Genomic DNA, 24,839 nt, shown 5'->3' on the forward strand with positions numbered 1-24,839 from the left:
TAATTAGAGAGCACTTTGGGGAATGTTGGTCTTACTCACTGGGTTTCGGTTCATTCCTCATTAACATAAGGGTAAAAATACCAAGGCTCCTTCTTGACAATGGACTTTTGTTTGCAAAACATAGTGATCCTCAGGTGAAAGTGCAGTGGGGTAAACCAGGGAAAGGAGTGTGCCCATGTTGAAAACCTGACCATCTGATAACTAGGACGTGCCCTTTTACAGGCAAAACCATTTTCCTTAGAAGTATCATCAAATTTCTGGAGAAATCTCCCACACAAACACAAGGTATCTGCCCAGCAGCTACGAAGAGATAAACAAGCCACTTCAGAGATGTGAACAGGCAGTTTCATTAGAATATACAGCAGATGCATGCACACTTCAATGCAAGCTAACCAAAGCTCCCAGAAAGTCTCCTGATATGTAACAGCTGGTCCTATTGTAAAAATCATGATTGCTTTCATGGAAACTCAGGGATATTTTCCTGCCAGCCTTAGATACCTCTGTTTGAATTATAGGATATCTCAGGCATAACTATGGCTGTTGGATTATCAGTCAGTGTGAAAAGACTGTGATCTGACAGCGCCAGATCTTTCTCAATAGGATAAAATGCCCAAGGTCTCCTCAAGGTGTCATGAAGGTTCAGCTGGAGCTGCTCACTGCTGTGTGGAGTAACACCCGAGTGTGGCTGAAATGAAGCCGCAACGAACAATTCAAACATTAAAGAGCATTCAGAAACTGTCAGCATTGCAAGTTATGGGCAGTGCTATGCCATTTCTGTTTCTGAACATGCTTTTGCAGCTTACAAGCCTCAAACTCTTCTGTAACTCAAAGAAGAATCCATAATTGAGCAGAATTTGGACACAACTCCATATATTAATTAACTTGATTAAGTACCTACAGCCCTGCAGTTGAGGGGTTGTGAGCAGAGGTATGGGGAGAGCAACCACAGGTCCTTCTGGAAACCACACTTTGCTTTTTTGTACCAACAAGAAACGCATGTAGAAAACAGAATAAGGATTTTGAAACTCTTTTTCATGAACAACAAGCTACCAAGGATACACTGTCATCTCAACATGAGTCACACAGACTATACCTCAGGAGCTCCCCTGCAAAATTGCCCTCTTTTTTGCCCTGATCTCTGTCACAGCTGTCCAATCCTGCTTTTTGTCAGACATTACGTTTGGACCCTCAACACCAAGAAAGACTGGGGTTGATCAGCACTTAGATGGGACACTGCTACTGCATTTTAGTGTTTGGGTTTTGAAGTTTTTAAATGACAATTGCCCTTCTTACTCTCCAAATGGAATTGATCCAATGGCCCAAAATTGCCCCGTGAGACCGAAAACATCGAGCACTTCTATAAAAACTTCCTGATGCTCACAAACACTTGCTGTGCTGAGTCAGTTTAAATTTTGAGAAATGTTTTTTCTTTTATTCTTTCTATAATTTTGTAACTGTGTATCCATCTTCCTGCCTTGAACTAATGCGTGCTGTGATAATAAACACCTGACAAACTCTATCCCAGGCTCCAGTAGTTCCAGTGGATTTCATTAGGAATGTTTTGGGGATTTCTAGTTCCCTTGAAAACCAGGAGGATCCTGATTTTTCAGCAGAATGACACAGGCTGCAGTTCGGCTTGGGCATGCACGAAGACATGGAGGTGTTTGCAGGATTAGAAGTGTATCAACAGAAACATTACTGGATGTGAAACGTGGAAGGCCACTGGTAGTATCTATACTATTTACTTCCAGAATATAAATTAGATACAGTTGAGACAGGAAAAATTAAGAGTGTATATCCCCTATAACAGCCATGGGAGAAAAGCGAGACCACTTTTGGGGTCAGAGGGCCAAGCTGGAAGCAGCAGCTAAATGCCTGCAGCAGGCAATAGGCGTAAGCTCTTGGTGTTCATTTTAGGGGTGAATATGTCAAGGTAGAAGGATTACAAATCCCACCTGAAAAAGAAAATATAAATATATGGGGTCTGATGAGGAAAAATTGAAAGGGAAATTGTCAGATAGGATTCATCAAGTACAAGAAATGTCTCAGACACAACAGCACATAAGATATTAAAAAAGCACAATCAGGGAGCACAGCAGGTATCGTGTGTCAAAGGAACTTCATTGCTTGAGCTGATGACTAATACCATTTATACAGAAATCAAGTGTAGCATGCCAATGCAACCTGACAGAAAGCACATTTCAGAGGCAGCTGCCTCTGATCCATAGTGCTGCTAGAAAAGCAGTGGTTAGCAAGTGTCTTTGGTGGCTTCTGTTCAGACACCCTGTCAATCAGCAGAGTTATTAAAGAGTTATTTAACAGTAAAGATGACTGTGTACAGTTTCACACCTGGCTAAATCAAGCCAGACAGGAAAGCAAATGCTCATTTCTTCCTTCTACCTTTCATGCAGCTGCCCTGAGAACGGTGTTTAACGAGGGGCAGTACCATCAGGGCAGGCTCCCTCTAAAAACACAAAGGAAGAGAAAACCCAAACCCAAACCTGCCACTCCTACGGGCCTATCTACCCAATGCCATGTGATTTACAGGTCTTTTTAATTTCTTATTCTCTATGCCTTTGGCAGATCTCCTTGTGTGATAAGGTTATCGTATGTCATGGTGGTACTCCCACTGCTGAAGCCTTGATGTCTAAAGTGTTTCCTTGTATCCTTCCACTTGGCAGCACAACATTCGTCTGAGATCCTTCCCACAGGTTTTATCAATGTTTTCCAAGTTGCTACCAAGGGTAAATGAAGCCTCAAAGCACTCCTGGGTCTTCCATACCCTGTACCCTCTTATTTGACAATTTAAGGAGATTTGTTGCATTCTACCTTTGGCTGTACCTCGGTGTCTGCATGAACACAACTCTACTACTGTTCAGATTTTCTGAGATCAAGCTGCTTTTGATATGCAAAGGACTCTGGAATGTACATTTCCTATTACTCTTCTTGTTGCCAAGATGAAAAAGTGAATTAAATTCTATTTTTCCTCCCTCCTCCCTTTCCAGATAGCATGGCATATAATGTAAAAACAAAACCCCAGCAACCCATGAGACCTTTTCCTGCTTGACAATATCCTAGAAATTCTGGTAAATATTAAATAATGTCATATTTTTTGATGGTTTGTGACATGCTGACAGGTGATATCAATCACATATGACATTAATAGGAGTGGTTGACACAGCATTTGCAGCACTTTGTCCAAACCACTTTCTTCTTCTTGCTGTTATCTATCTCGTCAGTTTTTTGGGGTAGCTGCTATTACTCTTCAACAACTACAAGCCTTTATTAATATTCCCTACTCTGTAAAAACTCTATTATCGGAGTCTGACAGCCTTCCTAGATTACATGAAGATAAAGAAAGCCACAGGGAGAGGAAGGCCGCGACGCCTGAGCCGGGCAGAGCCGGGCCCCTCGGGTACCATGGACAGCGGCAGCTGCTCCCACGCCGCCCCCTCCCACCCATGGGAGTCAGCAATTAACGCTAATTTAGGGGGTTTGGAACTGGTTTTGAACTATAAATTCAAGGGAAACAGAGGAGGGGAAAAAGCCTGCTTTAGGAAAAAAAAAAATAAATAGATAAACCAGCCCTTATTTAAAATGACAAGATTTCCTTGTTTCTGTAATTTTCTGTATATAATATATAATATATTATAAAAATTTTAGATAAAATATCATTATCTATAATATACTATATATTATGTGTAATAATATAACATAATACGATCTGATATAATACAATTTACGTATATTATACATAATTTCATTCTATTTGTTGATGTTTGGTTGTCAGCACTGGAGAAATAACAGAGTTTGGTACAAGCTTTTTAATAAAACCCTCGATCCCTAAATTATTTTTATTATAACTTCTTCCCCTTTGTTTATCTTGCCTGGTCGGGTGCTCCCGTTTGGCTCAGTGGCACAAACTGCGTGAGGAAGGTGGCCAGAAAGTGGCTTCAAGAGCTCAGCTTGCAAAGAGGGTTGGCGAACAGCACACAAAAAATTTTCTTCAGGTTTGAAAACTGATCTTCTTGATCAGAAATAAAATACTTTGCTCAAATTTTAAGTTTTATAAAAGCCTTTTTTTTAGTGAAATGCCAATTAGAAGACAACTTTAACCACAATAATATTAAAGTATTTTACACAGAAGTTGTCAAAACTGACTTTTTAAGAAATACACAGAAGTTTATGTTGACTAAAGTAATGAAATCAACCTAGATTCACAAAATACTCTGATGCACACATTACTTGTTTCTCCACCTTTATAGAAAATATTTTATCCTTATGAAAGGAAAATACAGAGATGAGATTGTGTTTGGGTGTGATACAAATTTCTCCTTTCTTTCTTTCTTCCTTTCTTCCTTTCTTCCTTTCTTCCTTTCTTCCTTCCTTCCTTTCTTTCTTTGTTTCTTTCTTTCTTTTCCTTTCTTTCTTTCTTTCTTTTCCTTCCTTCCTTTCTTTCTTTCTTTCTTTCTTTCTTTCTTTCTTTCTTTCTTTCTTTCTTTCTTTCTTTCTTTCTTTCTTTCTTTCTTTCTTTCTCTTTCTTTCTTTCTTTCTTTCTTTCTTTCTTTCTTTCTTTCTTTCTTTCTTTCTTTCTTTCTTTCTTTCTTTCTTTCTTTCTTTCTTTCTTTCTTTCTTTCTTTCTTTCTTTCTTTCTTTCTTTCTTTCTTTCTCTTCCTTCCTTCCTCCCTTCCTTCCTTCCTCCCTTCCTTCCTTCCTTCCTTCCTTCCTTCCTTCCTTCCTTCCTTCCTTCCTTCCTTCCTTCCCTTCTTTCTTTCCTTTCTTTCTTTTCATTCCTGGAGTGGAAAACCATCATTTAAAGTAGATTTTACTATTTTCAGAGGGTAATCTGTTATTTCCGAAGCAATAAATATGACACAAAATGTTCCAAACATGCTCATTCATCCCAGTTTGATTGTTAATGTCAAACACAAGTTTGAAACCTGGAAGGCCGAAGGCCAGCCAAGAGCTGAGCTATTCCAGGCAGAGGACAGTAAATCTGGGTTTCTTTATTTTCCACCAACCCCGCTCAAGATGTTTCTTCTCCAGACTGATTGAGAAAATGCTCCAAGGACATTTTTGGTGATGGGTGAAGATATAGTCTGAAACCTTAGTGATTGCCTTTGAAAAACCTTGAAAAAAGTGGAAAAGGAGAAGGACTTTTTGGTGATAGCAAGCAAGTGTGAGGAGTCGCTGCGTTTGGGTGTGATTTGGGGGGTTGTTTTAGGACAGGAGCTATGGACGAGGTTACACACTCCCAGCTCCATGTGTGACACTCACCCAAGCTCTCAAAGAACCAGATTTTTATACCTTTTCTTGCCGAGTTAATTTTCTGCCAGACCGTTGAGCTGAATCAGTTCCCCAAGGAGCCCGAGAGGTGCCAGTCACTCCTTCAAGCCCAGACCTGCAGCCGGGAGGAGGACCTCTCCTTTCCCAGCAGCCAATTTAGCCGGGTTTCCCCCAGGGACATGCCTAAACAACCCAGTGCCCAGTTTCCAACCTGACCAGCTCTGCTCCAAAACCCAACAGCCACCATCCCATCGCACCGAGCCCGACACAGCCTCCCCAGCAAAGCAAAGAGGGGCTGGGCAGGTAACATCTCACCAACGCTAATGCTAACAGATTCCCCTTAAAGTCTGGGATTTTTTAGTGTTTTGGCTTCGTTTGTGAACAAAGCACTCCTTTGCTTTTAGCAACTGGGAAGCCAATCCGATTGCATGCCTCTCTCTCTTTTTTTTGTTTGGGTTTTTTTTTGTTTGGTTTTTTGTTATTTTTTTCCAGTTGTGCGGTTGCTGTGCCCGTGCAGCTGCTGTGTGTTGGGAAGGATTGGTTTGAATGCATAAAAAAAAAGCACCGTTTCCACGGGGAGCCACGACGCCCGGAGGGATGAAACGCCTCCCGGCTGGGAGCGGGGCGGAGCGGGGCGGCTCCCCCGGCGGCTCCCGCGGGAGGCGGCTGCACCGGCGCCCCGCTGCCGGTAAGTACCGCCGCCGGCATCCCCATCCCCGGGCTCCCCGCGGGCAGGTCCTGTACCCCTCGCCCGAAGGAACCCCCCAAACACTGCCTCCCCCCCGGGCAGGGATCCCCGAGGTCCTTCCCCCCCTCCTTCCCGGGCAGGACCCCCCCAGTCTTCCCCTGCTCCCGGCTGGTGCAGTGGGATGTGCCCTCCAGCATCGTTGGGGTTTTGCCCCCCGGGGGTTGGGGTTTTTGACCCCCGGTGGGTGGGATTTGGCACCCCAGGGCTGGGGTTTTGCACCCCAGGCGCTGGCGTTTGTGCAACCCAGGGCTTGGGGTTTTTGTGCCCCCCTCCCCAGGGGCTGAGGTTTGGCACCCTGGCTCAGTTGCTCCCCTAACAGCAATGAGCACCCCTACATTTGCAGCGTGGGTTTAACTTTGCCTTGAGTTTTACTGCTGCAGTAACGCTTCAGTCTCTCCTGGCACCTCGGAGAAGTGGTTGCAATAGACTCGCTTTTGCACTTCTCCTGGAGGGGAGATCTCAAAGGGCAAACTGCTGTGCTGTCTCATAGGGGTGGGTTCAGCATCCTGCACTGGGGCAGAAACCATTGGCTGCGCACAGTCAGGCTGGGAGCAGCTCCGTGGGATGGGATCTGGGAGCCCAGCGAGCCGGCCTGAGTCCCTTGTACCCTGCTGCTGGGAAAAGCACCACGCACCCGGCTCCCCGGCACCGCTCAGCTGCTTCAAGCTGGCTGGCTGCATTCAACAGTCAGTTTTAAAGGTAAGGATCACACATTTGCCTCTGCTGGGTTTCCAGATCTGGGGCTGGTTAGCTGTCGGAGAGGTTGTAGGAGTTGTTCTGCGCTGATTTGGGGTGGAAAGAAACCATTCGCACCCTCAGAAATGCTGCCCTTCAAATGGGAAAGTTGGATGGAGGAAGAGAGAGAAAGAAGGAAAGTCTCTCTTGCTGCGTGGCCTCCCTGAATGCATGTTTTACAAGTGGAAGCATCCCCAGGGATGTTCCTCCTCCTTTACCACCGCACACCAGCCTTGCAGAGCAATGCACTGTTCGACAAATTGCTGAGCCGCTGCGGTCTCGGCTCGCGGCAGAGGGGAGGAGGGAAATGAGTCTTGAGGTCCTGGGGCAGGTACAGTTGCATGCTGCCGTACGCTGATTTGTACTTGGTTTAGCAGAGGAGCAGAGTCCGGCAGCAAATATATTTCCAATTTTCATAATTCCTTTAAGATTTTAAAGTGCAGTCAGCCTTGAGATTGCAGAGCTTTTTTTTTTTTTTTCCTCCCCTGCCATCAAAACATACCATTTAGTGATGAAAATAACCTTTTACTTGGGATTTGTCTGCTGAATAAATTAGGTCAAACTTTCAGTATATTTTAAAGCAAAAGAGTTGCTTCTCTCAGGCAGACTGAGAACAGAATTGACCCCATCGGTTTTTGAAGGGAAGCAAAACTTTAATGTCCAAATAAGAACAACACAAACCTAAGGCATCTCAGATCCCCAGAAAACCTGGGATGATCCCACATCGTGGTACAACTGGGCATTTACCCCATTGATTTAAGAAGGCTCCTTACAGGAAAGGCTGAAAGACTGATGTTAAAGAAAGATACTGTTCTGTATCAGCAGCCTAACTATGTCAGCTGCTGCAGCTCATAGGAGAATTTAAAAGCTCCAATATTTAAGTTGTGGAAGTACATCCCTTGGAAGGATGGCACATCCTGCTTTGTCCCAAAGATTTCCACAGAGATGTTAAGACTGTATCATCCCCCACTTTCCTGCACTTTCCTGCTACTCCAGATGGTTCAGGAGTAGCACTTCTTAGCAAGAGATAAGTTGCTGGCTGCCCAGTCAGAGGCAAAACGGATGCGAGACATCCAGCTTGGGTGCTTGGCTGGGACACAGACCGTGGATGAGCTTCCAGGGACTCTCTGCCTGGGGATCCTTGAAAAGGAGCCAGGAGCAGCAGGACCCTGTTGTCCGCACCCTGAATTAGAGTTCAGGGTTCAAATCTGAAGTTTCAAGCATCCATCATCCCTTCTTTTTATTGTTGGAGAAATCATGGATGTCAAATGAGGAGAGTCATTTCCAGCCCCTCAGCCCGTCTTTGTGTTGACTAAAAAACAGCATGACCAAGAGAGTGTTTCTCTAACGTTTTGTGAGTGTGGGCACATTTATCTCCTGTATTTGTGCATCGTTGTGTCATGCTCCTAGATGTATCCTGCGTTAAGGAACCTGCTGTGAGTTTTTCACTTGAGAAGACCTTTTAACCCAGGCCGGTGGCTCAGGTGGTACTTGAGTTGCATAGAGAGCTTGCAAAGACGAACTCTAATAGCTGTGTCCTAATTCTACTTAAAGTTTGAGTGCAGTGCGCGTTCACAAATCAGTACCAGAGCAACGCTGTGTACGTAATGATCTGCTTTAATTAGAGTTGTACTAACACTGATACATACTTAACAACCGTGTGAGCAGTCATTGTTGGCAGAAGGAAGATGTGACATTCTTGTTTCAGTGTTACATCTAAAAACCCCAAATAACGAATCCAGCATTCTCATCTACGATTATTCAAGGGCATAGACCAAAAATTTGACACTGATTTTTCTAAACCTTAAGACCTGATTTTTTTAAACCTTAAAATTTGACATTGATTATTTAAACCATTGATTTTTCAAACCATTGATTTTTTTATTAAACCTGATTTTTGCTGTTCATGTCTTGGGAGCCTATCTTCATGCTGCACACTCTTCTGGGAGAATGTAGGGCTGACTGGGTGGTGTTCATGTGCTTAAACTGGTTAGGGGTCAGCTTGAGGTGGAAATCAGAGGACTGTGTCCAGACCTTGCAGAGGCCCCAGAGGCGTGAGGACACCAGCACCTCCCAGCAGGTAAGGGAGATGGCAGATGACCAGGTGAGCTAGAAGATGGACGTGGACCATGTAGCGGACCTTGCAGTGGCAGGTTCTGCAGCTTGGCTGGCTGTGCGGCCATGCGTTGTCACCACGTGGCTTTGCCAGCCAGCAGTCTCTGTGCCGTCTGTGCCGACCACGTAGGGAGGAGAACAGGCTGAACAATTTTTCTGCCAGGAAGTGTGGTTGCATTGAAATCAAACTGTTCCGCAGGAGCTCACCCAGTTTGATGACATCCTCAGTGGGGTTGTTAGTACGAACGGCACAGATTACCCTCTTTCCTGTCAATAACGTGAGAGCTGGAGACAGGATTTTTTATTTTATCTTTATGGGGTGTTACCAGGATGTGAAATGTTGTCCAAGGAACATTTTCATTAAGGCTGATGTACTTAAAACACCCTGTAGACTTTTAGCAGCGCCTGCTCAGGGGCCTGCCACAGAGCCTGATGTCCAGCAAACCTGCTTGTTCGCAGCGCTGGAGGAGCAGGAGAGCTTCAGGTCTCAGTCAACAAGTCCCAGCTCTGGTGAGGACAGGCAGAGGAGGACCTTTCCTTCTTAATTTTTTCTAGACAGCTTTAGTTATTTCTTGATTTTTATTTTTTATTTTTATTTTTTAACTTGAAAGGAAGGAAACCACTAAATCCAGCAACTAATTAGAAGCTGGGAAAGGAGCTGAGAATTTTGAAGGATGAGTGGGTGCATGCAATACATGATTACATCCAAGGAAAAGGTCAGTATTGCTTTTACAAAAGGCAGCCCAGCCTCACAATTAGATGGGAGTGCTTGGAAGAAGTCAGCAGGTATGTGGATGAGAAGCACCTAGTTGGTGTAGTCTGCGTGGATTTCTGAAAGGTTTTTGATATCGTCCCTCCTGGCAGGGGCTTTTAAGGAAACTTAATAGTCCTGAGTTAAGAAGGAAGTTCCTTGTGTGAATAAATACTTGTCTAAAAGGTGAAATGCAGGGGGGAAGTGGACAGTGAGTTACCGTATGGAAGAGGGGTCAGCAATGCTCTTTACAGGGATCGGGGCTGGGGTATGTGGGGTTCAATAAATCTCTAACTGGAAAAATTATGAATCGTGAAGCGGTGATATTTGCAGGTGAAACAACATTTAATCAGGGCATGAAGGATAAGGCCTGACTTAAAGAACTGCAGAAAAGCTTTTATGAAGCTTAGTGAGCATTAAAATGGAAGAAAAAATTCAACTGCAAAGTGATGGAGCTTGGGGAAGATGGAGAGAACCTAATTTCCTCATTTCTTCCTATTTTCGTATCTAAAGCAGCGGGCTCTGAGCTGACCGTCACTGCTCAGGAATGAGATCTTTGGATGGCGATAGGCAGTCCCGTGGAAAGGTCAGCTCGGTGCTAAGTGCCAATCAAAAGCAGCAAACCACGTTAGGGACTGTTATGAAAGGGAAGCAGGACAAAACAGAGAACATCATTATGCCCTTATATAAACCCACAGTGTATTTACCTCTTGAAAATTGTTTCCAGTTTTAGTCCATCTCAGAGACTCAGAAGAGCAGGAGGGATGGCCAGGAGCCCTCAATCACTTCTGTACGGGGAATGAGCAAGTGGGCGAAGGCCTGACCAAGAGATGACGAGGGGACCAGGGGATGTGACAGAGATTAAAGAGCCGACCAGTGGCACTGAGAGAGTGGATGGGGATTGCTTGCGTGATGTCTCTTCCAATACAAGGACCAGAGGGCATCAAGTGAAACTAGCTGGCGGTAGGCTCAAAACAAAAAGAGGTGTTTCTTTGCATGGTACATAGCTGAGCTGTGGAAGTTCTCGCTATAGGAGGTCAGGGATGCTAAAAGTCTTCATGAGCCAAAGGGGAAGCAGGACAACTTCATGACTTAGAAGTCCTTGAAACCATCTTTAGAGGTAATTCTGGATTATAGGCTGCTGGAAGGAAAAACAAACATCGGGGAAATTTTGCTGCATGCTGCCTTGTTCTTATAATCCTCCTAAGGCAAAGATTGGACACTGTGAGATAAAGCGTGTTGGACTACATGGACATTTATCCTGACGCATTCTCACACTGTGCTTAGCAGTGATGCCCTGGGGATGTGGGATTGACCTGAGGGTACTGTGGAAGCAGACCCCAGTCACAGGAGAAGCGGTGGTGTTCAGATGTAACAATTTGATGTCTGGAAATATTTGTATAATTTTCTTTTCCCTGCAAGTTTTGCCTTTGTGTTCCGATTAGCCACACCAGGGAATTTTGAACTCCTGGAATTTTTGCAGCGCGTCGGTCCTACCTTCCCAGGCACCTGTGACACCACTTGGTCAAGGTCTGGGAACTGAGCTGTGGACACAAGCACGTGAATTTCCTCGACTGAGAAGTCGCCTGTTATGGAGTTGGGAGCGTCCTCTCCCAGCTGGACAGAGAAGGGGACATAAGTCTGAGGTCACTGCTGCACCTGAGATGCCTCAATTACTTGCTTACTTGCATTAGTTTGGTCAGTTTAGATTGGATATTAGGAAAAATTTCTTCACCAAAAGGGCGGTCAGGCCCTGGCCCAGGCTGCCCAGGGGAGTGGTTGAGTCCCCATCCCTTCAGGTATTTAAAAGCCGGGTAGACGTGGTGCTGAGGGACATGGTTTAGAGGTGGACTTGGCAGTGCTGGGTTAACGGTTGGACTTGATGATCTTAAGGGTCTTTTCCAACCTAAACGATTCTATGAGTCTATGATTAAGCTCCCTGTGTGGTTGCTGGCAGCTCTGCATGGCCATTCAGACTGTAGGATGGAGCTGCCCACCATGGCAGTGAAAAGCTCTTAACTTCAGAGCCTAAAACGTACCAGGACAACCCAGGGCAGAGCACGTACTGAATAGTGGGGTTACGAAAGCAGCCAGCCTGGGCAAGCAGTCTCACCCGGTCTGTGGGTGGCAGAGATGATAATGAGAATATAGACTCATAGAATCATAGAATGGTTTGGGTTGGAAGGGACCTTAAAGCTCATCTCATTCCAGTGCCCATATTTTGTGGACACAGCATGATGTTCAGTGGGATTTAGCAGAGCTGCTTTAATTTTGGATTTCAGTTGCTTCCTTGTCCTCTCTCTGCTCTCAGAGCTTTTCTTTTTTTTTTTTTTGTGTCATGCTTCACCTGATGATGCGTTTTTGTTCACAGGAGAGCTTTTAATTGCCATGAAGGACTTCAGCCAGTGCTGCATATTTATCCTCACCCTCGGGATTTCAGACACTTCTAACGGACTGATAACCATGGGACAGTGATGGCACAGACACAGCAGGGTGTGTGGATTTTTCTTGAAGTAAATGAAGCGTAAACATTATTTCTGTGCTTCCTTTCATAGACCTACAAGTCATGTGCATTAAAGTCCTTTTTTTTTTTTTTTTTTTTCCCCCTTTCCTCTCTTTCAGATTTTAACAGTGGGAAGATGCTGATGGACAAAAATGAATCTTGGTTCTCTAATTTCTCCTCTGCTGCCTCCTCCTTTGTGAAAGGAGGTGGCAGTTGGGCAGGGATCGGCCTCCAGGAGGTGGTCATTGGGCTGATACTAACCCTCATTGACTTGATCACGCTTCTGGGAAATACAGTAGTCTTCATCTGCCCAGTGGTGGAAAAGAGGCTGCGCACTGTCACCTATATGTTTATCATGTCCTTAGCCATGGCAGATTTCCTTGTAGCTTGTCTGGTCATGCCCTTTAGGTAAGAAGGGCTTGTACGGTAAGATCAGACGGTGGGGTGTGTGTGCAAGGCCATTTCTCCTCGCTCAGCGGCCGCTGTTTGAGCAGGGCTGGCTAGAAGTTCATGTGCTGTGCTTAGGGCTGGGCTCTCCAAAGGGCTTAACTATGGGTCAGTGATTGTATGTGCTTCTGTGCCTCAGTTTCCCTACCCTTTATAATGGGTCCCCTTCTAATGAATGGAGGAGACTTCCCAAGGGTATTTTTCCTCTTGGCTATAGAGGGACCCTGGCTGCTGCTCTAAACTAGATATCCAGCTTTTCAGGTGGCTCCAGTGCAATGAGTCCCCTCTTCCAGGACTAGCTCTGTGTTGCATGCAGGGCCAACATGGTTGCTAGATGATTTTTCAAGCTCTGAGTGTTTGGGGAATGTGAGATGAGGACGGTCACTGGTGTGTCAGCATGAAGTGCTATGACTGCATTGATCCTGCTTGTGTTTCAAAGGCAGAGCAAATCACAGAGCATATTTTTCCCTCATTTTTCTTAGTCAAGAATGACTGTTGAAATCAGCGCAGTTAAATTCTGTGCTTTCGATTTTACACTTCTTTAACCTTACCTTTTATTTTCTGGTAGTGGGAGGGAGAAGTAAAAAAAGATCCTTCTAGTGTAAGAAAATGGATGATTTCACATTATTGAACTTGAAAGGCTATTGCAGAGATGTTATTCTTCATATTCTTGGTGAAACAGAATTTTGATTGTTCCTTCTGGTTCAGACAACGTACTGGTGGAGTTTCTGGGAAAGGCTGGTGACCTTGCAAAAGAAATCTTTTGCCTCCATAAACAGACGAGAAGAATTGCAGTCTGCAGTGGGATAACAAATGGGATTCGCTGCACTTGGGGGAATTGGCTTTGCCCCTATTGCCTGACTGCATCGCCCATCGATAACTGGCAGTGTTGACATGGGGACAAAGGCCATCTCCCCTCTCTCTGTGTAACTGTAAAGATTTTGGTTTAGTGTAAGTAGAGTAATTTAGGCTCCCCCTATATTTAATGGAGGAAGAGGCACTTCAGAGGGCAGTTCTCCCTGCTTGAGGTTTATATTTACAGGAGCTTCACTACCTGGCTAAAACATAGTAAAACAAACCCAGAAACCAGTTTACTGGTAGGCTCTGGCTGTCTTCTGCTGTAAAATGGCCGTAAGCTTGTGCAAAGCAGGGGCTGCAGCCTATTTAGTGTTCTTGGAGCAATATGAAGAAGCTGAACTCTTTTCACATTCTGTGCTTCAGCTCTCACTGGGCTGCCTACGCTTTTGAATTTGGCACCGAAAGATATTTTCCCAATAAGCGATTACAAACTGAGTTATAAGTTTATAGTGTCAGGTGAAAAGAAAGCAGTTAATGACGCCCTTTAAAAAATATTACTGCCAATTTCAGTTCTAAGCTTGGTGAATTTTTAAGTTCAGGTTCTGAAATCATCCATCCTTATTCACCTGTCTCTCCCTTCCACCTGGTGCTACAAATATCTGCCCTGGGGGCTTGGGTTGCAGCTTAGTTGTGGGATGATCTAACCTCTCCTAGCCTACTAAAGTCAGTGGGAATGAGGGTAGTGACTTAACCAGGAGATTTGTATTGCTGATAGCGGGGAGGTTTGCTCTATGTTGGAGAAAGATGGGACTGTGGAAGTGGCTCTTTGCCAGACAGGGGTGGGAAGGGTCTCCAGGTTGGCTGATCTTGTTCCCCGAGGATCGCCAGCAGCTCCGAGTGGGCGTGTGGGTGAGGACCTGGCTGACGTGGCTGCAGCACTCTGGCTATCTGCTTCCTTCCCCATTTCCAGCTACCAGGCTAAACTGGGCTGGAGCTGGGCTGCAACTGGGAATGGTGGAGTCTGCAGGGCCTGAGCTGGGCTTACCTGCAAAACAATGTGGTTCTCCCTGCCCTGCCTGGAGGGGATGCAGAAACGGTCCATGTGCTCTTGTCAACAGTAGCACACACTATTTTTTTTTCCCCAAGAGAAGCTCTGATGTTTCCCACTGCATGAACAAGATCACTGCAATAAAAAGCAGCAGACCATTTCAGCCTCCTAGAAAGAGAAAAACAGTGTGTCAGACACCAAAGATTAGCTAAAGCAACAATCTTTCTGCTACCTGGCATTTCCCTGGGCTATTTTTCTTCTCCTTTCCATGTTCTTGTTAAGCCCAGAAATGAGGGGGTTTCATCCCTGTCCAGCCCAGTTGTCTCAAGGGCTCCTCTCTGGGACTGTGCAGCATCACCTGCTCTTCCACCCACTCCAACCATCCCTCCAGGAGATCTCCTTCTCCATTACCCCCATCTTACCCAGGAACGGCAGCACCCCCTTTACTCAAAGAAGACAAAAGCTGAACAACAACTGCTTTGGAGTGAGTTCCAGCTGATAACTGCTGTCACTGCTTCCTCTCCAAATTTGCCTGTTGTCCACCTGATGACTCCTCTGGTGTCTCCACGTTCAGCTCATGCTTGGGAATATCTGTCCTTGATTTCTTCCTTGATTTTCTAAATGGAGTTTGGGCATTTCCAGTTACTTCTGCCTCGCACTTACTGATGTGCTCTTTGCAATCTGGGTGGTGGGAGGGAGCGGCAGCAAAGAGCAAAGGCAGGTAGGTGTCTTGGCAGCTGTAATTTCCCTCTCTGAGATGGATAGCACCCCCCATAACTGGAGTAAGACCTCTTCCTTGGCAAGGAGAAAGAGGGAATTTGGCACTAGGTTTTGCTCAGTTAGGAATGCAAAGGGGAAGGAAATTGGACAATTCCTACTTCTAGGCTCCCAGGAAAGCATGGAAGGAATGAGAAGAAGCAGCTGAAAATGTTTCATCTGTAAATCTGTCTGTGGCTTCTCATGCCCAACAAGAAAGGAAAAGAAGGGCACAATAGGGATGAGGAGGGGACCACAGCTGTGAAGAATGAGGGGAGGGGAAAGATCAGAGAATAGTTTGGGTCGGAAGAGACCTTTAAAGGCCATCTAGTCCAATCCCCCTGCAATGAGCAGGGACATCTTCAACTGGATCAGGTTGCTCAGAGCCCCGTCCAGCCTGGCCTTGAAGGTTTCCAGGGATGGGGCATCGACCACCTCTCTGGGCAACCTGTGCCAGTGTTTCACCATCTTCATTGTAAAAAATTTCTTCCTTATGTCTAGTCTGAATCTACCCTCTTTTAGTTTAAAACCATTACCCCTTGTCCTATCAAAGGACGGTAGAGGGCATTACAAGGGGGGAAGGATTTCCATTTCCATGGAAAACCAATGGCTTTGCTGTGCAGCCAGAGAGAAAACAGCCCACCTAGGAGAGTGATGTCTTATTTAGCAAAAAAAAATTACAAAGGGGATCAAAGAGCAGAGCACGAGTGATGCTTTGTGCTCCTCCTGAATGCTCCAGCATTGCCTGGTGTGAAGCCTTTCCAGGTCTTGGTGGGCCACGTGGTGAGGAGCAGACCCTGCCATCTCCACTGGGTGTTGTTTGGCCCTGCTGATAGAGTGGCTCTTGGTCCACGTCTTTCCCACCGTCTCAGCTTCGTATCTGTATTGCTCTTTTGAATTGCAGTTTGCTTCTCAGTCGGCATGTTAGCACGTGCCAAAGAGAAGGAAAAGAAATGATCTTAGGAGCCAGTTTGGCTCAGGAATAAGAGGTTTTGTGAAAGAAAGGAAAACCAAGGTTGTCGCCTGGTGCCTTAATTTCATAAGAGTAAGTCTTTTGCTTCGTTCCTGGTTTGGCTTGTTTGCAGGAGCAGTTCAGCTGTGCTTAACTTCTCCTTTGAGTACTGCAGCCAGCCCAGTCGTTTCCAGGCTGAGTATTTCCAGCTACTCTTTTCTTTTGGAAGCATAAGTGAAATATGGAGGTGACTTCACTTCTGCTCATACTGTGCATTTCTTTGGGCTTTTATTATTCCTTTTTAATCAATCAGCATCATTTCCAGGCTGCAGAGACGTTATGTATCAGAGAAGAGGGAACAGGTATCCGCTACCCTGTGCTGTGAGAACATCTGCTAGGTCAGGAGCATCCCACCCAATGATGATGGGAGCCAGGTACCGGCTCAGCTGGGATCTGTGTGCAGGAATGTTCACGGCAGCAGCATGGTCCACTTCTGGATGGCCGCGGTGCTCACACCACAGGCTTTGAGGGCTTCTCAGGAGTGGCACCAAGACACCCAAGTCCGTTACTGGACCCATGCTTCATCTTCTATATGTCTCATTTCCCCAGCTAAAAAAGAGCCATGAAACCTTTCCATGTGTGCGCAGTGGGTCCCTCCATGCTCCCATGTGGAGGCCACCATGGTGTGGGGACAGGTTCTGCTGTAGGTTAACGTTCACTTGAATTTTTGCACAGCATCCTGCATAACAAAAAGCTGCCGAGGGCTGGGGCCCTTCAGCCAGCACTGTACTCACTTACATTAGTTGTGCTCTAAAATAACCTTCATAAAGTCATTTTAATGAGTTGTTGCTAATTAGATGTAGAGCAGGGGTTGGTTTCTAACTCCTCCGACATCAAGTTGACTCTTTTGCCCTTGCCGGACGGCAGAGCCCACCTGAGCGCACTGCAGCGCGGCAGCCCTACTTTCACTGTGTTTGACCAGCAAGCTGTGAAGTTCCAGGATAATTAAAGCTTTGCAGGACGAGGTAGTTACTCAGCCTTTCACATCGAATTCACACACACTGGTTATTTCAGCAGCACCCCAGGAGCTGCAGAAAGCTGGTGAAAGAAAGGGGAAGAGAATGGCATCTAATTGAATGCTACAGAAACATGCATCAGCCTTCCTACAGCTCCCATATGTTCCTTCCTTCGCTGCTCACTTCTTACAGGCCCCTCTTGCCTTCATTAGGAATAATTTTGGCATAATGTCTGCTTTTTGCTGGTGTGTTTACCTCGCTGAGGCATTTGTGAGCCACATAACGTACAAGCCACATAGGCTTCCTCCTAGGATTTTTTTTTTTTAACCAAGAGTTGAAATCCTCTAGTTTTGAAGCATGAGATCAGATGTAAAGTGAGTTTCCTGGTGGAGGGAGCATCTTCCATGCATGCATAGAGCACTGGAAAAAGCTGTGGTAAACAAAGCTGTGCAGATGTAAATCTGGGGAGCTTTGGGGGGCAAAGCCCCCCTCTCAAGGCACGCACTTAGAGTGCAGGCAAGAAGCATAGGTTTGGTTTCCTTCAGCCATGCCCCACCTGTGGGTTATTGCCTTGGGTTGCACTTTGAGGATGAATCCCTGCTGTCTAATTGAGCTGCACACCCATCTTTAGTGCCTCCGTGTTAAAATATGACATGACCTCAGTGGAGTCTTGAAGAAATGCATGAAATCAGTCCTTCTAGCTTTGATTTCTACCCATTTTCTCCGGCAGTATCATTTACGAGGTGACGGGGATGTGGTTGTTCGGGAAGCTGTTCTGCAAAGTCTGGATCTCCTTTGACGTCATGTTCTGCACTGCATCCATCGTCACGTTGTGCTTCATTAGCCTGGACAGATACTGCTCTGTGGTGACCCCGTACCACTATTCAAGAAGAATGTCCCGTGGCAGGTGAGTGGAGTTTCTCCTCACTTTGGGTCCCTCCAAATTTTCACTTGGCCGTGGCCTGTATTGACCAGGGACCAAATGAGCTGTTGACAGTTGCTGCCCAAAAGCAGAGCGATGTGGCAAAAGGGACTTTGCACTGCTGAAAACTTTGCAGAAGATTTTTAATGTGGTGCAGGAGAAAAGGAGAATGCAGCTGAGCTGGTTTGATGGTGCTCCTGGGAAAGCACTTTTTGAGTAAAGTATGGGTTGCAAAATGGGGTAGAAACCAGTGGCGGGGGCTGACTTGTACCTACAATTTCTGCCCTTTGCCGGCATTTCATGGGAATTTCCACAAGGACTAGGGGAAATGACACCCAGAAGAGTGCATGTAGCAGTAGTCTTCCCCCTTTTAAACACAATATTTTCTGAAGTGATATTCATGGGGGAAACGCAGAGAAAACAGGATGAGTTTCTACGCTCCTGTCAAGGTTTCATGTGAAACATTGAAATGAGGATTGCAGGGTGGGGAAGGTTGTCTGAGGGTGGGCAGAGAGGACGCTGCAGCTGCGGGGTGCTTTACGAGGTGGGTTCAGGCTCTTTTGGGGATGTTTTTCCCACTGCAACTCTTGCTGTGTACGATTTGTGGAGCACGGGCAGTCGCCAAAACGAGGAGGGGGCTGCGCAGCACGCCGTGTCGCAGAGCAAGGGCTGCAGTGGTCCTGAGGACCTAGTGTCCATCAGCTCCACCCCTATTGCTCCTCAATGGGTAAGATAATGGCCAGATATTAAAGCTGAAACCAAACAGAAAATTCTACGTGCTGTTGTTTTAAATATTAACAAAAATCCTCTGTAAAACCTTTCCTCCTCTTTTTTTCAGCCAGCTCTGAGCATCCCTTACACTGACCCCAATTCTGTAAACCACAACCCAATTACCCAGTCATTCAGAGACATTCATGTATGGACTTGTTGTACCCTGGCTTTTTCCCTTCTCCAAGGCCTGTGGGACTGCTGAGCAGTGATATCCCCCACAGGTTACCATGGGGATTGAATCATACAGGATGTTCTCAACTCAAAATAACTCAGACCCTCTCTCCCCACCCCGTCCCTTTCCTTTCGCAGATGCATCGTGATGACCTGCACGGTCTGGGTTTACTCCTCCCTCATTTCCTTCCTTCCCGTCATGCAAGGCTGGAACGAGATCCCCGGGGTGGACTTTGATGCAGGCAGAGAATGCATCTTTGTCACCAACTGGATTTTTGCCATCGTGGCTTCTGCTCTGGCGTTTTTCGTTCCCTTCATGGTCATGTGCAGCATGTATTTCTTCATCTACCGAGCTTCACGGCTCAAGGCCACTCGTATCATGTCTCAGACCCTGGAGCTTCACTACCACCCCAACAGCAAGCGGCAGAACCATCTGCAGCTGGAGAACAAGGCCACACGGACCATTAGCATTATCATTTCAGTCTTTGTGCTGTGCTGGCTGCCGTACTTTGTCCTGAACGTCTGGCTCGCTGCCAGAGGCACCAACTCCACCAGCACGGTGTTGGTTGACACCTTCAAGATCATCACTTGGTTAGGGTATTGCAACTCCACCATCAACCCAATGCTCTACGCTTTCCTGAACCGGGACTTCCAACGGGCCCTGAAGAAGCTGCTCATTTGCAGGCACAGGTCTCAGGTGGACATTGGAGAAGACATGGTTTCCATAGCCACGTTTTCCAAGACTGCTCCAGACCTCGAATACAGCATTACGGCGCCAGTGCCCAATGGTGCCCTGAAAGGCAAACCCAAGTAACAGGGATTCAGAACCAGCTGCTGGAGGCGGTGGCACAGAAAGGGCCAGTGCACATCCCAATAGAAAAATAACGGGTGGGAAAATAGGGGAAGGAGGGGCTGGAATGTTACAGCTGGGGGCATAGGACAAAGATGCATTTCTTCATCTTCCACAGTTTTACAAATGAGGAACTTTGATATTTTAGAGGCAATTTGTTATAACTAATGGAGCTAATTCCTTCCTGGGTAATTATTTTTTTAATGAGCATTTCCTAAGACAAATTCAATCTTCATGCTGTGGAAAAAAATCAGTATGATAACGTGAACTTGTCTTTGTGTACATCCTGGTGATCTACAACGTAAGCTGGGACAGTATTTCTTCTCAAGCCACTGTAGCTCTCATCTTTCAGCTTACGTTACAAATTTGACCAGTTTTAATAACTCCATGCGTGTCAGTCTGTGTACGGGAGGGAGGAGGGATGTGGTCAGCGCAGAGGTCACTTCTTTACAAAGGCACCACTCTGCAGTCTGGGCTGTGGCTCAGGGTTCAACTCACTTGCTTCTGAGGTATCGAGAGGTTCAGAGCTTTCAGCGGCTTACTGTGAATTATCTGTGAGTTTCCTTATTAATTCTGGAAGGGAATATCCTCTGTGGCAGACCCCAGGAGATGAGCAAGACTTGCTGTAACACTGAGAGCACCGAGCGCCCAGGGGGTTGGAAGGGGGCTACAGGTGACCAAGAGCAGCCAGAGGGGATGCGAAGAGGAATTATTACTTATTTGTGTGTTTTGCACTGTGCTGTCTGTGCCTTGATGCTATGGGTGTAGCTGTAGAGTATTGCTGGACCACACAGACATAAAAAAAAATGATGATAAATGGGAATGATTATTTTTACCACTCCCAAGTGCTTGTCTGGACTTCAAACAGCACGGGCTCCCTGCAGGAGGGCCGTGGAGCACCTCACTGAAGGATTACCCTGAGAAGGCAGGACTGCTCCCGAACGTCCCTGCAGCATCGTAACAGTGAGTAAAAGCCAGAGCTGAGCCCCCAGGACCACAGCTTTTCTGTAGCAGGGTCACGTGAAGGCTGGTGACCGCTCAGACACCAACCACCGCATCCCCCGGCACAGCTCTGGGGGGGTCTCACGCTGGTTTACACGGGAGAGTCGCTGCACTCAGAGCCTGCTCTTAGACCAATCTTCTATGGACATGAAACACTTCAAGGATGGTTTCTAAAATAGCTTTTTCTGAGTGCTTCATCACCTACTTGGGACAGGTGAGGCTTCCGCAGCCTGGGAAGCAGAGCAAATGCAGCAGAAGGATATCCAGGCTAACATTTAATGGTAAAGCTACTGGACTGAGGCACTCAGAGGGGCGAAGAATGTCACTTTGTTAATGAATAAAAAAAAAGGGGGTGCGAGTTAGTAGAAGTCCTGAGTCCTTCTGCTCTTCCAGCTCAAAGGTAGCAGAGGACTGTCCTCAGAGGTGTAGCAAAAAGCAAGTAGCTACTACCTGGAGCAGCTCAGCTATTGAAGACACGGGTACAAGGGTCAGAAATTCTCTCTCAAGGGCCTGGTAGAAGAAACAGCCCTGACCTGGGGTGGCAACACCAGTACTCCTGTCCAATGACTCTTCATGGAGCAGGTTCAGTCTCCCAGCTCCTACGACTCCAGCAACAACAGGGAAGCGGTAAGGAGAATAACTACACAATCCTGCCCTTAGTCTGGGGGAAGCATCTAGGTCCAGTGGGCACCACGGTGGATGGGGCAGGATTCTTGCTCCTGACACCCAGTTCATTTTGATTAAACAGGACAAGGAATTGTGTTTTAGCCCCAGGAGCTATGGTGGGGATAGGCAGCGTCCTCTGCAAGAACAGGCCAGGACATCAGGGCAGCAGAGCCCGAGACCAGAGCTCCCTTTTGCAGGGCTGGAGCTGGCAGCTGTGCCAGCCAATGCGTTCAGGTGTCCCTTTGCGAAAAAAGGTGGCAGGAAGGTACACACCGATTTCCATGGCCACAGGAAGACCTGAGATGGTCTGAAAGTTGGTTTCTACATGTTCATAAACCAAAAGAAGGCAAATAAAACTGTCTATGAGCCATCAGATGTTCCCACCACCACAGCCATCATGTAAAGACTGGGATGTCACAGACAAGGGGGAAAGCTGCTGCTGTCATCTGTACAGAACTGAGAAAAGCCTGCCTTCATGGCTTCCCCTCCCAGGGTGTCAGCACAGAGCAAATGCACATTAGACCAAAGGCCTTCAGTCTTTCAGTCATGGTTGACCATTTGGTCTGAGTTGACTGAAGAACATCATCTGGCAGAAGGACAGGGATGGAACAGGAACGCGTAATATAATTAAAACCTGACTTAAAGAAGGAAAACAACATGGGAGGTGCACCCCTCTGGGTAGCCTGGCTCTGAAGAGCTGGTAAAATAGTCCTGGAGCTGATGGGGGTGTTGAAGCCCAGGCAGATGTTTCACAGCACAGTGTCCTCTTCTCCCACTGGTGGGGCAGAGCAAGTGGAGCTGCGAGAGGTAGGGAAATGAGGGCTTGCAGGCAAGACCTGGGTCCAGAGGAAAACTTCTCTGGTTAGGGAAGACTTTCTTACTCAAACTGTGGAGCAAAAGGGCGCGAAGACAGGGACACCACACTCCAGCATCCAGTGGGTGGAAGAGAAGCAAAGACTCACTGCCACAGGCAGTGAAAAGCTGAGCGTGGCCAGGTGCTGTTGTGGCTGGGCACGCACCACAGAGGGTAGGATTTGTACGTGCCTTTGAGGGTGAGTGCAACATCCCAGAGTGCACAGACACACCTAGTGTGAGCATGTATTTCGCTTCTGGTACTGAAATGCTGCAGGGCCCTTGGAATAGGCAGCTACTTACGTCCAGCACAAGATACACAGCAAGTTAAAAATACCTTATGCTAATTTCCTGTGCTCCATCAGTCATCGCTGAACTGGCAGGGGAACTAGAGAGGCTTCAAACACGGCCATTTAACTGTGCATTTATAGCTGATGCTAACAGGGAAATCCAAGGGAAGAGGACACACTTAACTGCCTTCTGTTTCAACCCAGCTAAGATAAAGTTCTGGTTTTGACCAAATATTCAGTGCAGCATTCTGGCTTCAACCAGACAAGCCAGTACCTGGGAGAGTTAACCAAGAGCACAAGATGACAATCTTTGTAATCCACTCGTGCCTTATCATAAGGCTGCAGAGTGTCAGCTGGTTTAATTGCCAGTCATAACGTCACAGCACGGTACAGTGATCCGCAGAAGGATTTGCATCCAGCATCTTTTAAGAAACTGATTTCAGAGCCTACAACTTCAAAAATTGAAGCCTGTAAAACCAGAAAATACATTTATGCCAAAACAGTTCTAATAGTGTAAGAATTATCCCTTCTCCTTCCCTCTCTGTTAACAGTTGAGAGATTGCCTCCATCATCCACTCAGTTCAGGAGAGCTCAGCTCCCGCCTTTCTTCAGACAGCATCTCGTTTCCACGCAGCGTATCCACGGCTGCATCACCACCTGCACTGTGGCAAGCGTGAAAGAGGGAAGCAAAGCAACTCACAGAAACGCCGTGCCCGTCCTCCTGTTCCAACTGCACAAGGCTGCCATCTGCAGCATGCACTGATGCAGGTTTGAACAGAAACGATGACTTCTTTTTTATAAATAAAAAAAGTTTATTAAATCATTTAGACTTGAAAGAAGTCACAATAATTAATGCACTCAACAATTATAGCAAGTGCATTCTGTACACCACCAACCCAAATGGATTGATTCTGTATTTTATAAATAAAAAATAACATATTTACAGTGAGAAATAAAAGCATGGCATTAGGCAGTTAAATTAGCAGATTACACAAATGCCTACCAGTTGATTTTTTTTAAAAAGTAAAAATCTACAAGATTACATACGACACGTATAACTTCATTAGGTTTAAATCTTCAGAATCACAACATTTTCGTACATAGTTTTTACTATGGCTCTTCCAACCACTGCCTATAAAACGCCCTTTTTAATGGCAAAATGCTCCTTTTCCTTCTCTACAGATTTATCTGTATAAAATGCATTCCCTAAGATCTACTACAGTGCAGAAGTATGAAATGACTTCCTCTAATGACTGGCTATGGAAAGTGACAGTATGTACAACTGTGGTACTTTTTTGCTTTAAAAATAGTGCAGATTCCCAGTTTACCCACCAGGGACAAAAGTGGAGTCATTGTTCATTTCAAAATCATCTTCATTTCACCAAAGAGCAAGTGATCCGCATAGATACTCACTAGGCTTAGAGACTGTAATTTGCGCTATAAAAATACAGTATTTTAATTCTATGTACATGTTACAGATCTCTCACTTACCCAGCAAGCTGACATTTACAAGCTTCAAAAAAACCCAACAAACCTGAAAAAAAACGATAATGGAGCACAACATTGATAAGCACAGTAGCTGGACCTATCTGCCTAGGAGAGTTAAGGTAAGAAAAATGGAATGTGAAAAGTGTGGTTCCTGGCTTTCGTTGGCTGTCAAAGTAAACGAAAATCTGTCCAATACATCTTATACATTAAACATGGCAAAAAAAGTTTAAGTAAACTATTTCCAAGACAGACATTCTGCATCATAGGATCCTTCTGCTGAACAATCCCTGTAAAACCTGCCGAGTGGAAGAAGTGATCCTGAGGATAATTATTTGCTTGGTTGTCTTGAATGCTTATTTCCTGATAAACTCATTGTCCGTGACCTCTGCCGAAGCACTGGTTTTGGTGGGAGTTCCAAGTCTTCAAATACAGGATTTTCGATGATTGCTGCAGCCTCTGGTCTTTCAGTGGGACTTGGAGAGAGCATGTCCTTCACCATGGTGTACTAAAAGAAAACATGACATGTGCTACGTGAACCAAGTAATAAATTCTTTCTTATTTCATGTTCTGACTTTAATTGTGGCTGTATGAACAAGTGGAAAACGTCCCCAGGTGCTTTCTGATTAATTTGGGTATTAGTGCTTTGGCACAGGAGTTAGAAGTGCATTAAAC

At 45.9% G+C, this 24,839-nt stretch overlaps 2 protein-coding genes across 2 annotated transcripts in view; one reads left to right on the forward strand and one right to left on the reverse strand.

Annotated features, from left to right (window-relative positions):
* LOC309592491 (uncharacterized protein) overlaps positions 1-19,833 on the forward strand; it is a gene marked incomplete at both ends in the record, with an annotated part of 67,764 nt that extends 47,931 nt beyond the window's left edge. The window contains 6 exon segments of the mRNA XM_082315917.1: positions 12,007-12,055; positions 12,057-12,101; positions 12,103-12,130; positions 12,258-12,546; positions 17,886-18,062; positions 19,158-19,833. Coding sequence (XP_082172043.1) covers positions 12,007-12,055; positions 12,057-12,101; positions 12,103-12,130; positions 12,258-12,546; positions 17,886-18,062; positions 19,158-19,833 — 1,264 coding nt within the window.
* Positions 19,834-23,620: 3,787 nt separating this feature from the next.
* EIF2AK3 (eukaryotic translation initiation factor 2 alpha kinase 3) overlaps positions 23,621-24,839 on the reverse strand; it is a 45,366-nt gene continuing 44,147 nt past the window's right edge. Inside the window, exon 17 of the mRNA XM_082314990.1 lies at positions 23,621-24,672. Coding sequence (XP_082171116.1) covers positions 24,496-24,672 — 177 coding nt within the window. The 3' untranslated portion in view covers positions 23,621-24,495. The remainder of the gene's footprint in view (positions 24,673-24,839) is intronic.

Source organism: Platalea leucorodia (assembly GCF_965183815.1).
Source record: "Platalea leucorodia genome assembly, chromosome: 6".
Taxonomy (NCBI): Eukaryota; Metazoa; Chordata; class Aves; order Pelecaniformes; family Threskiornithidae; genus Platalea; species Platalea leucorodia.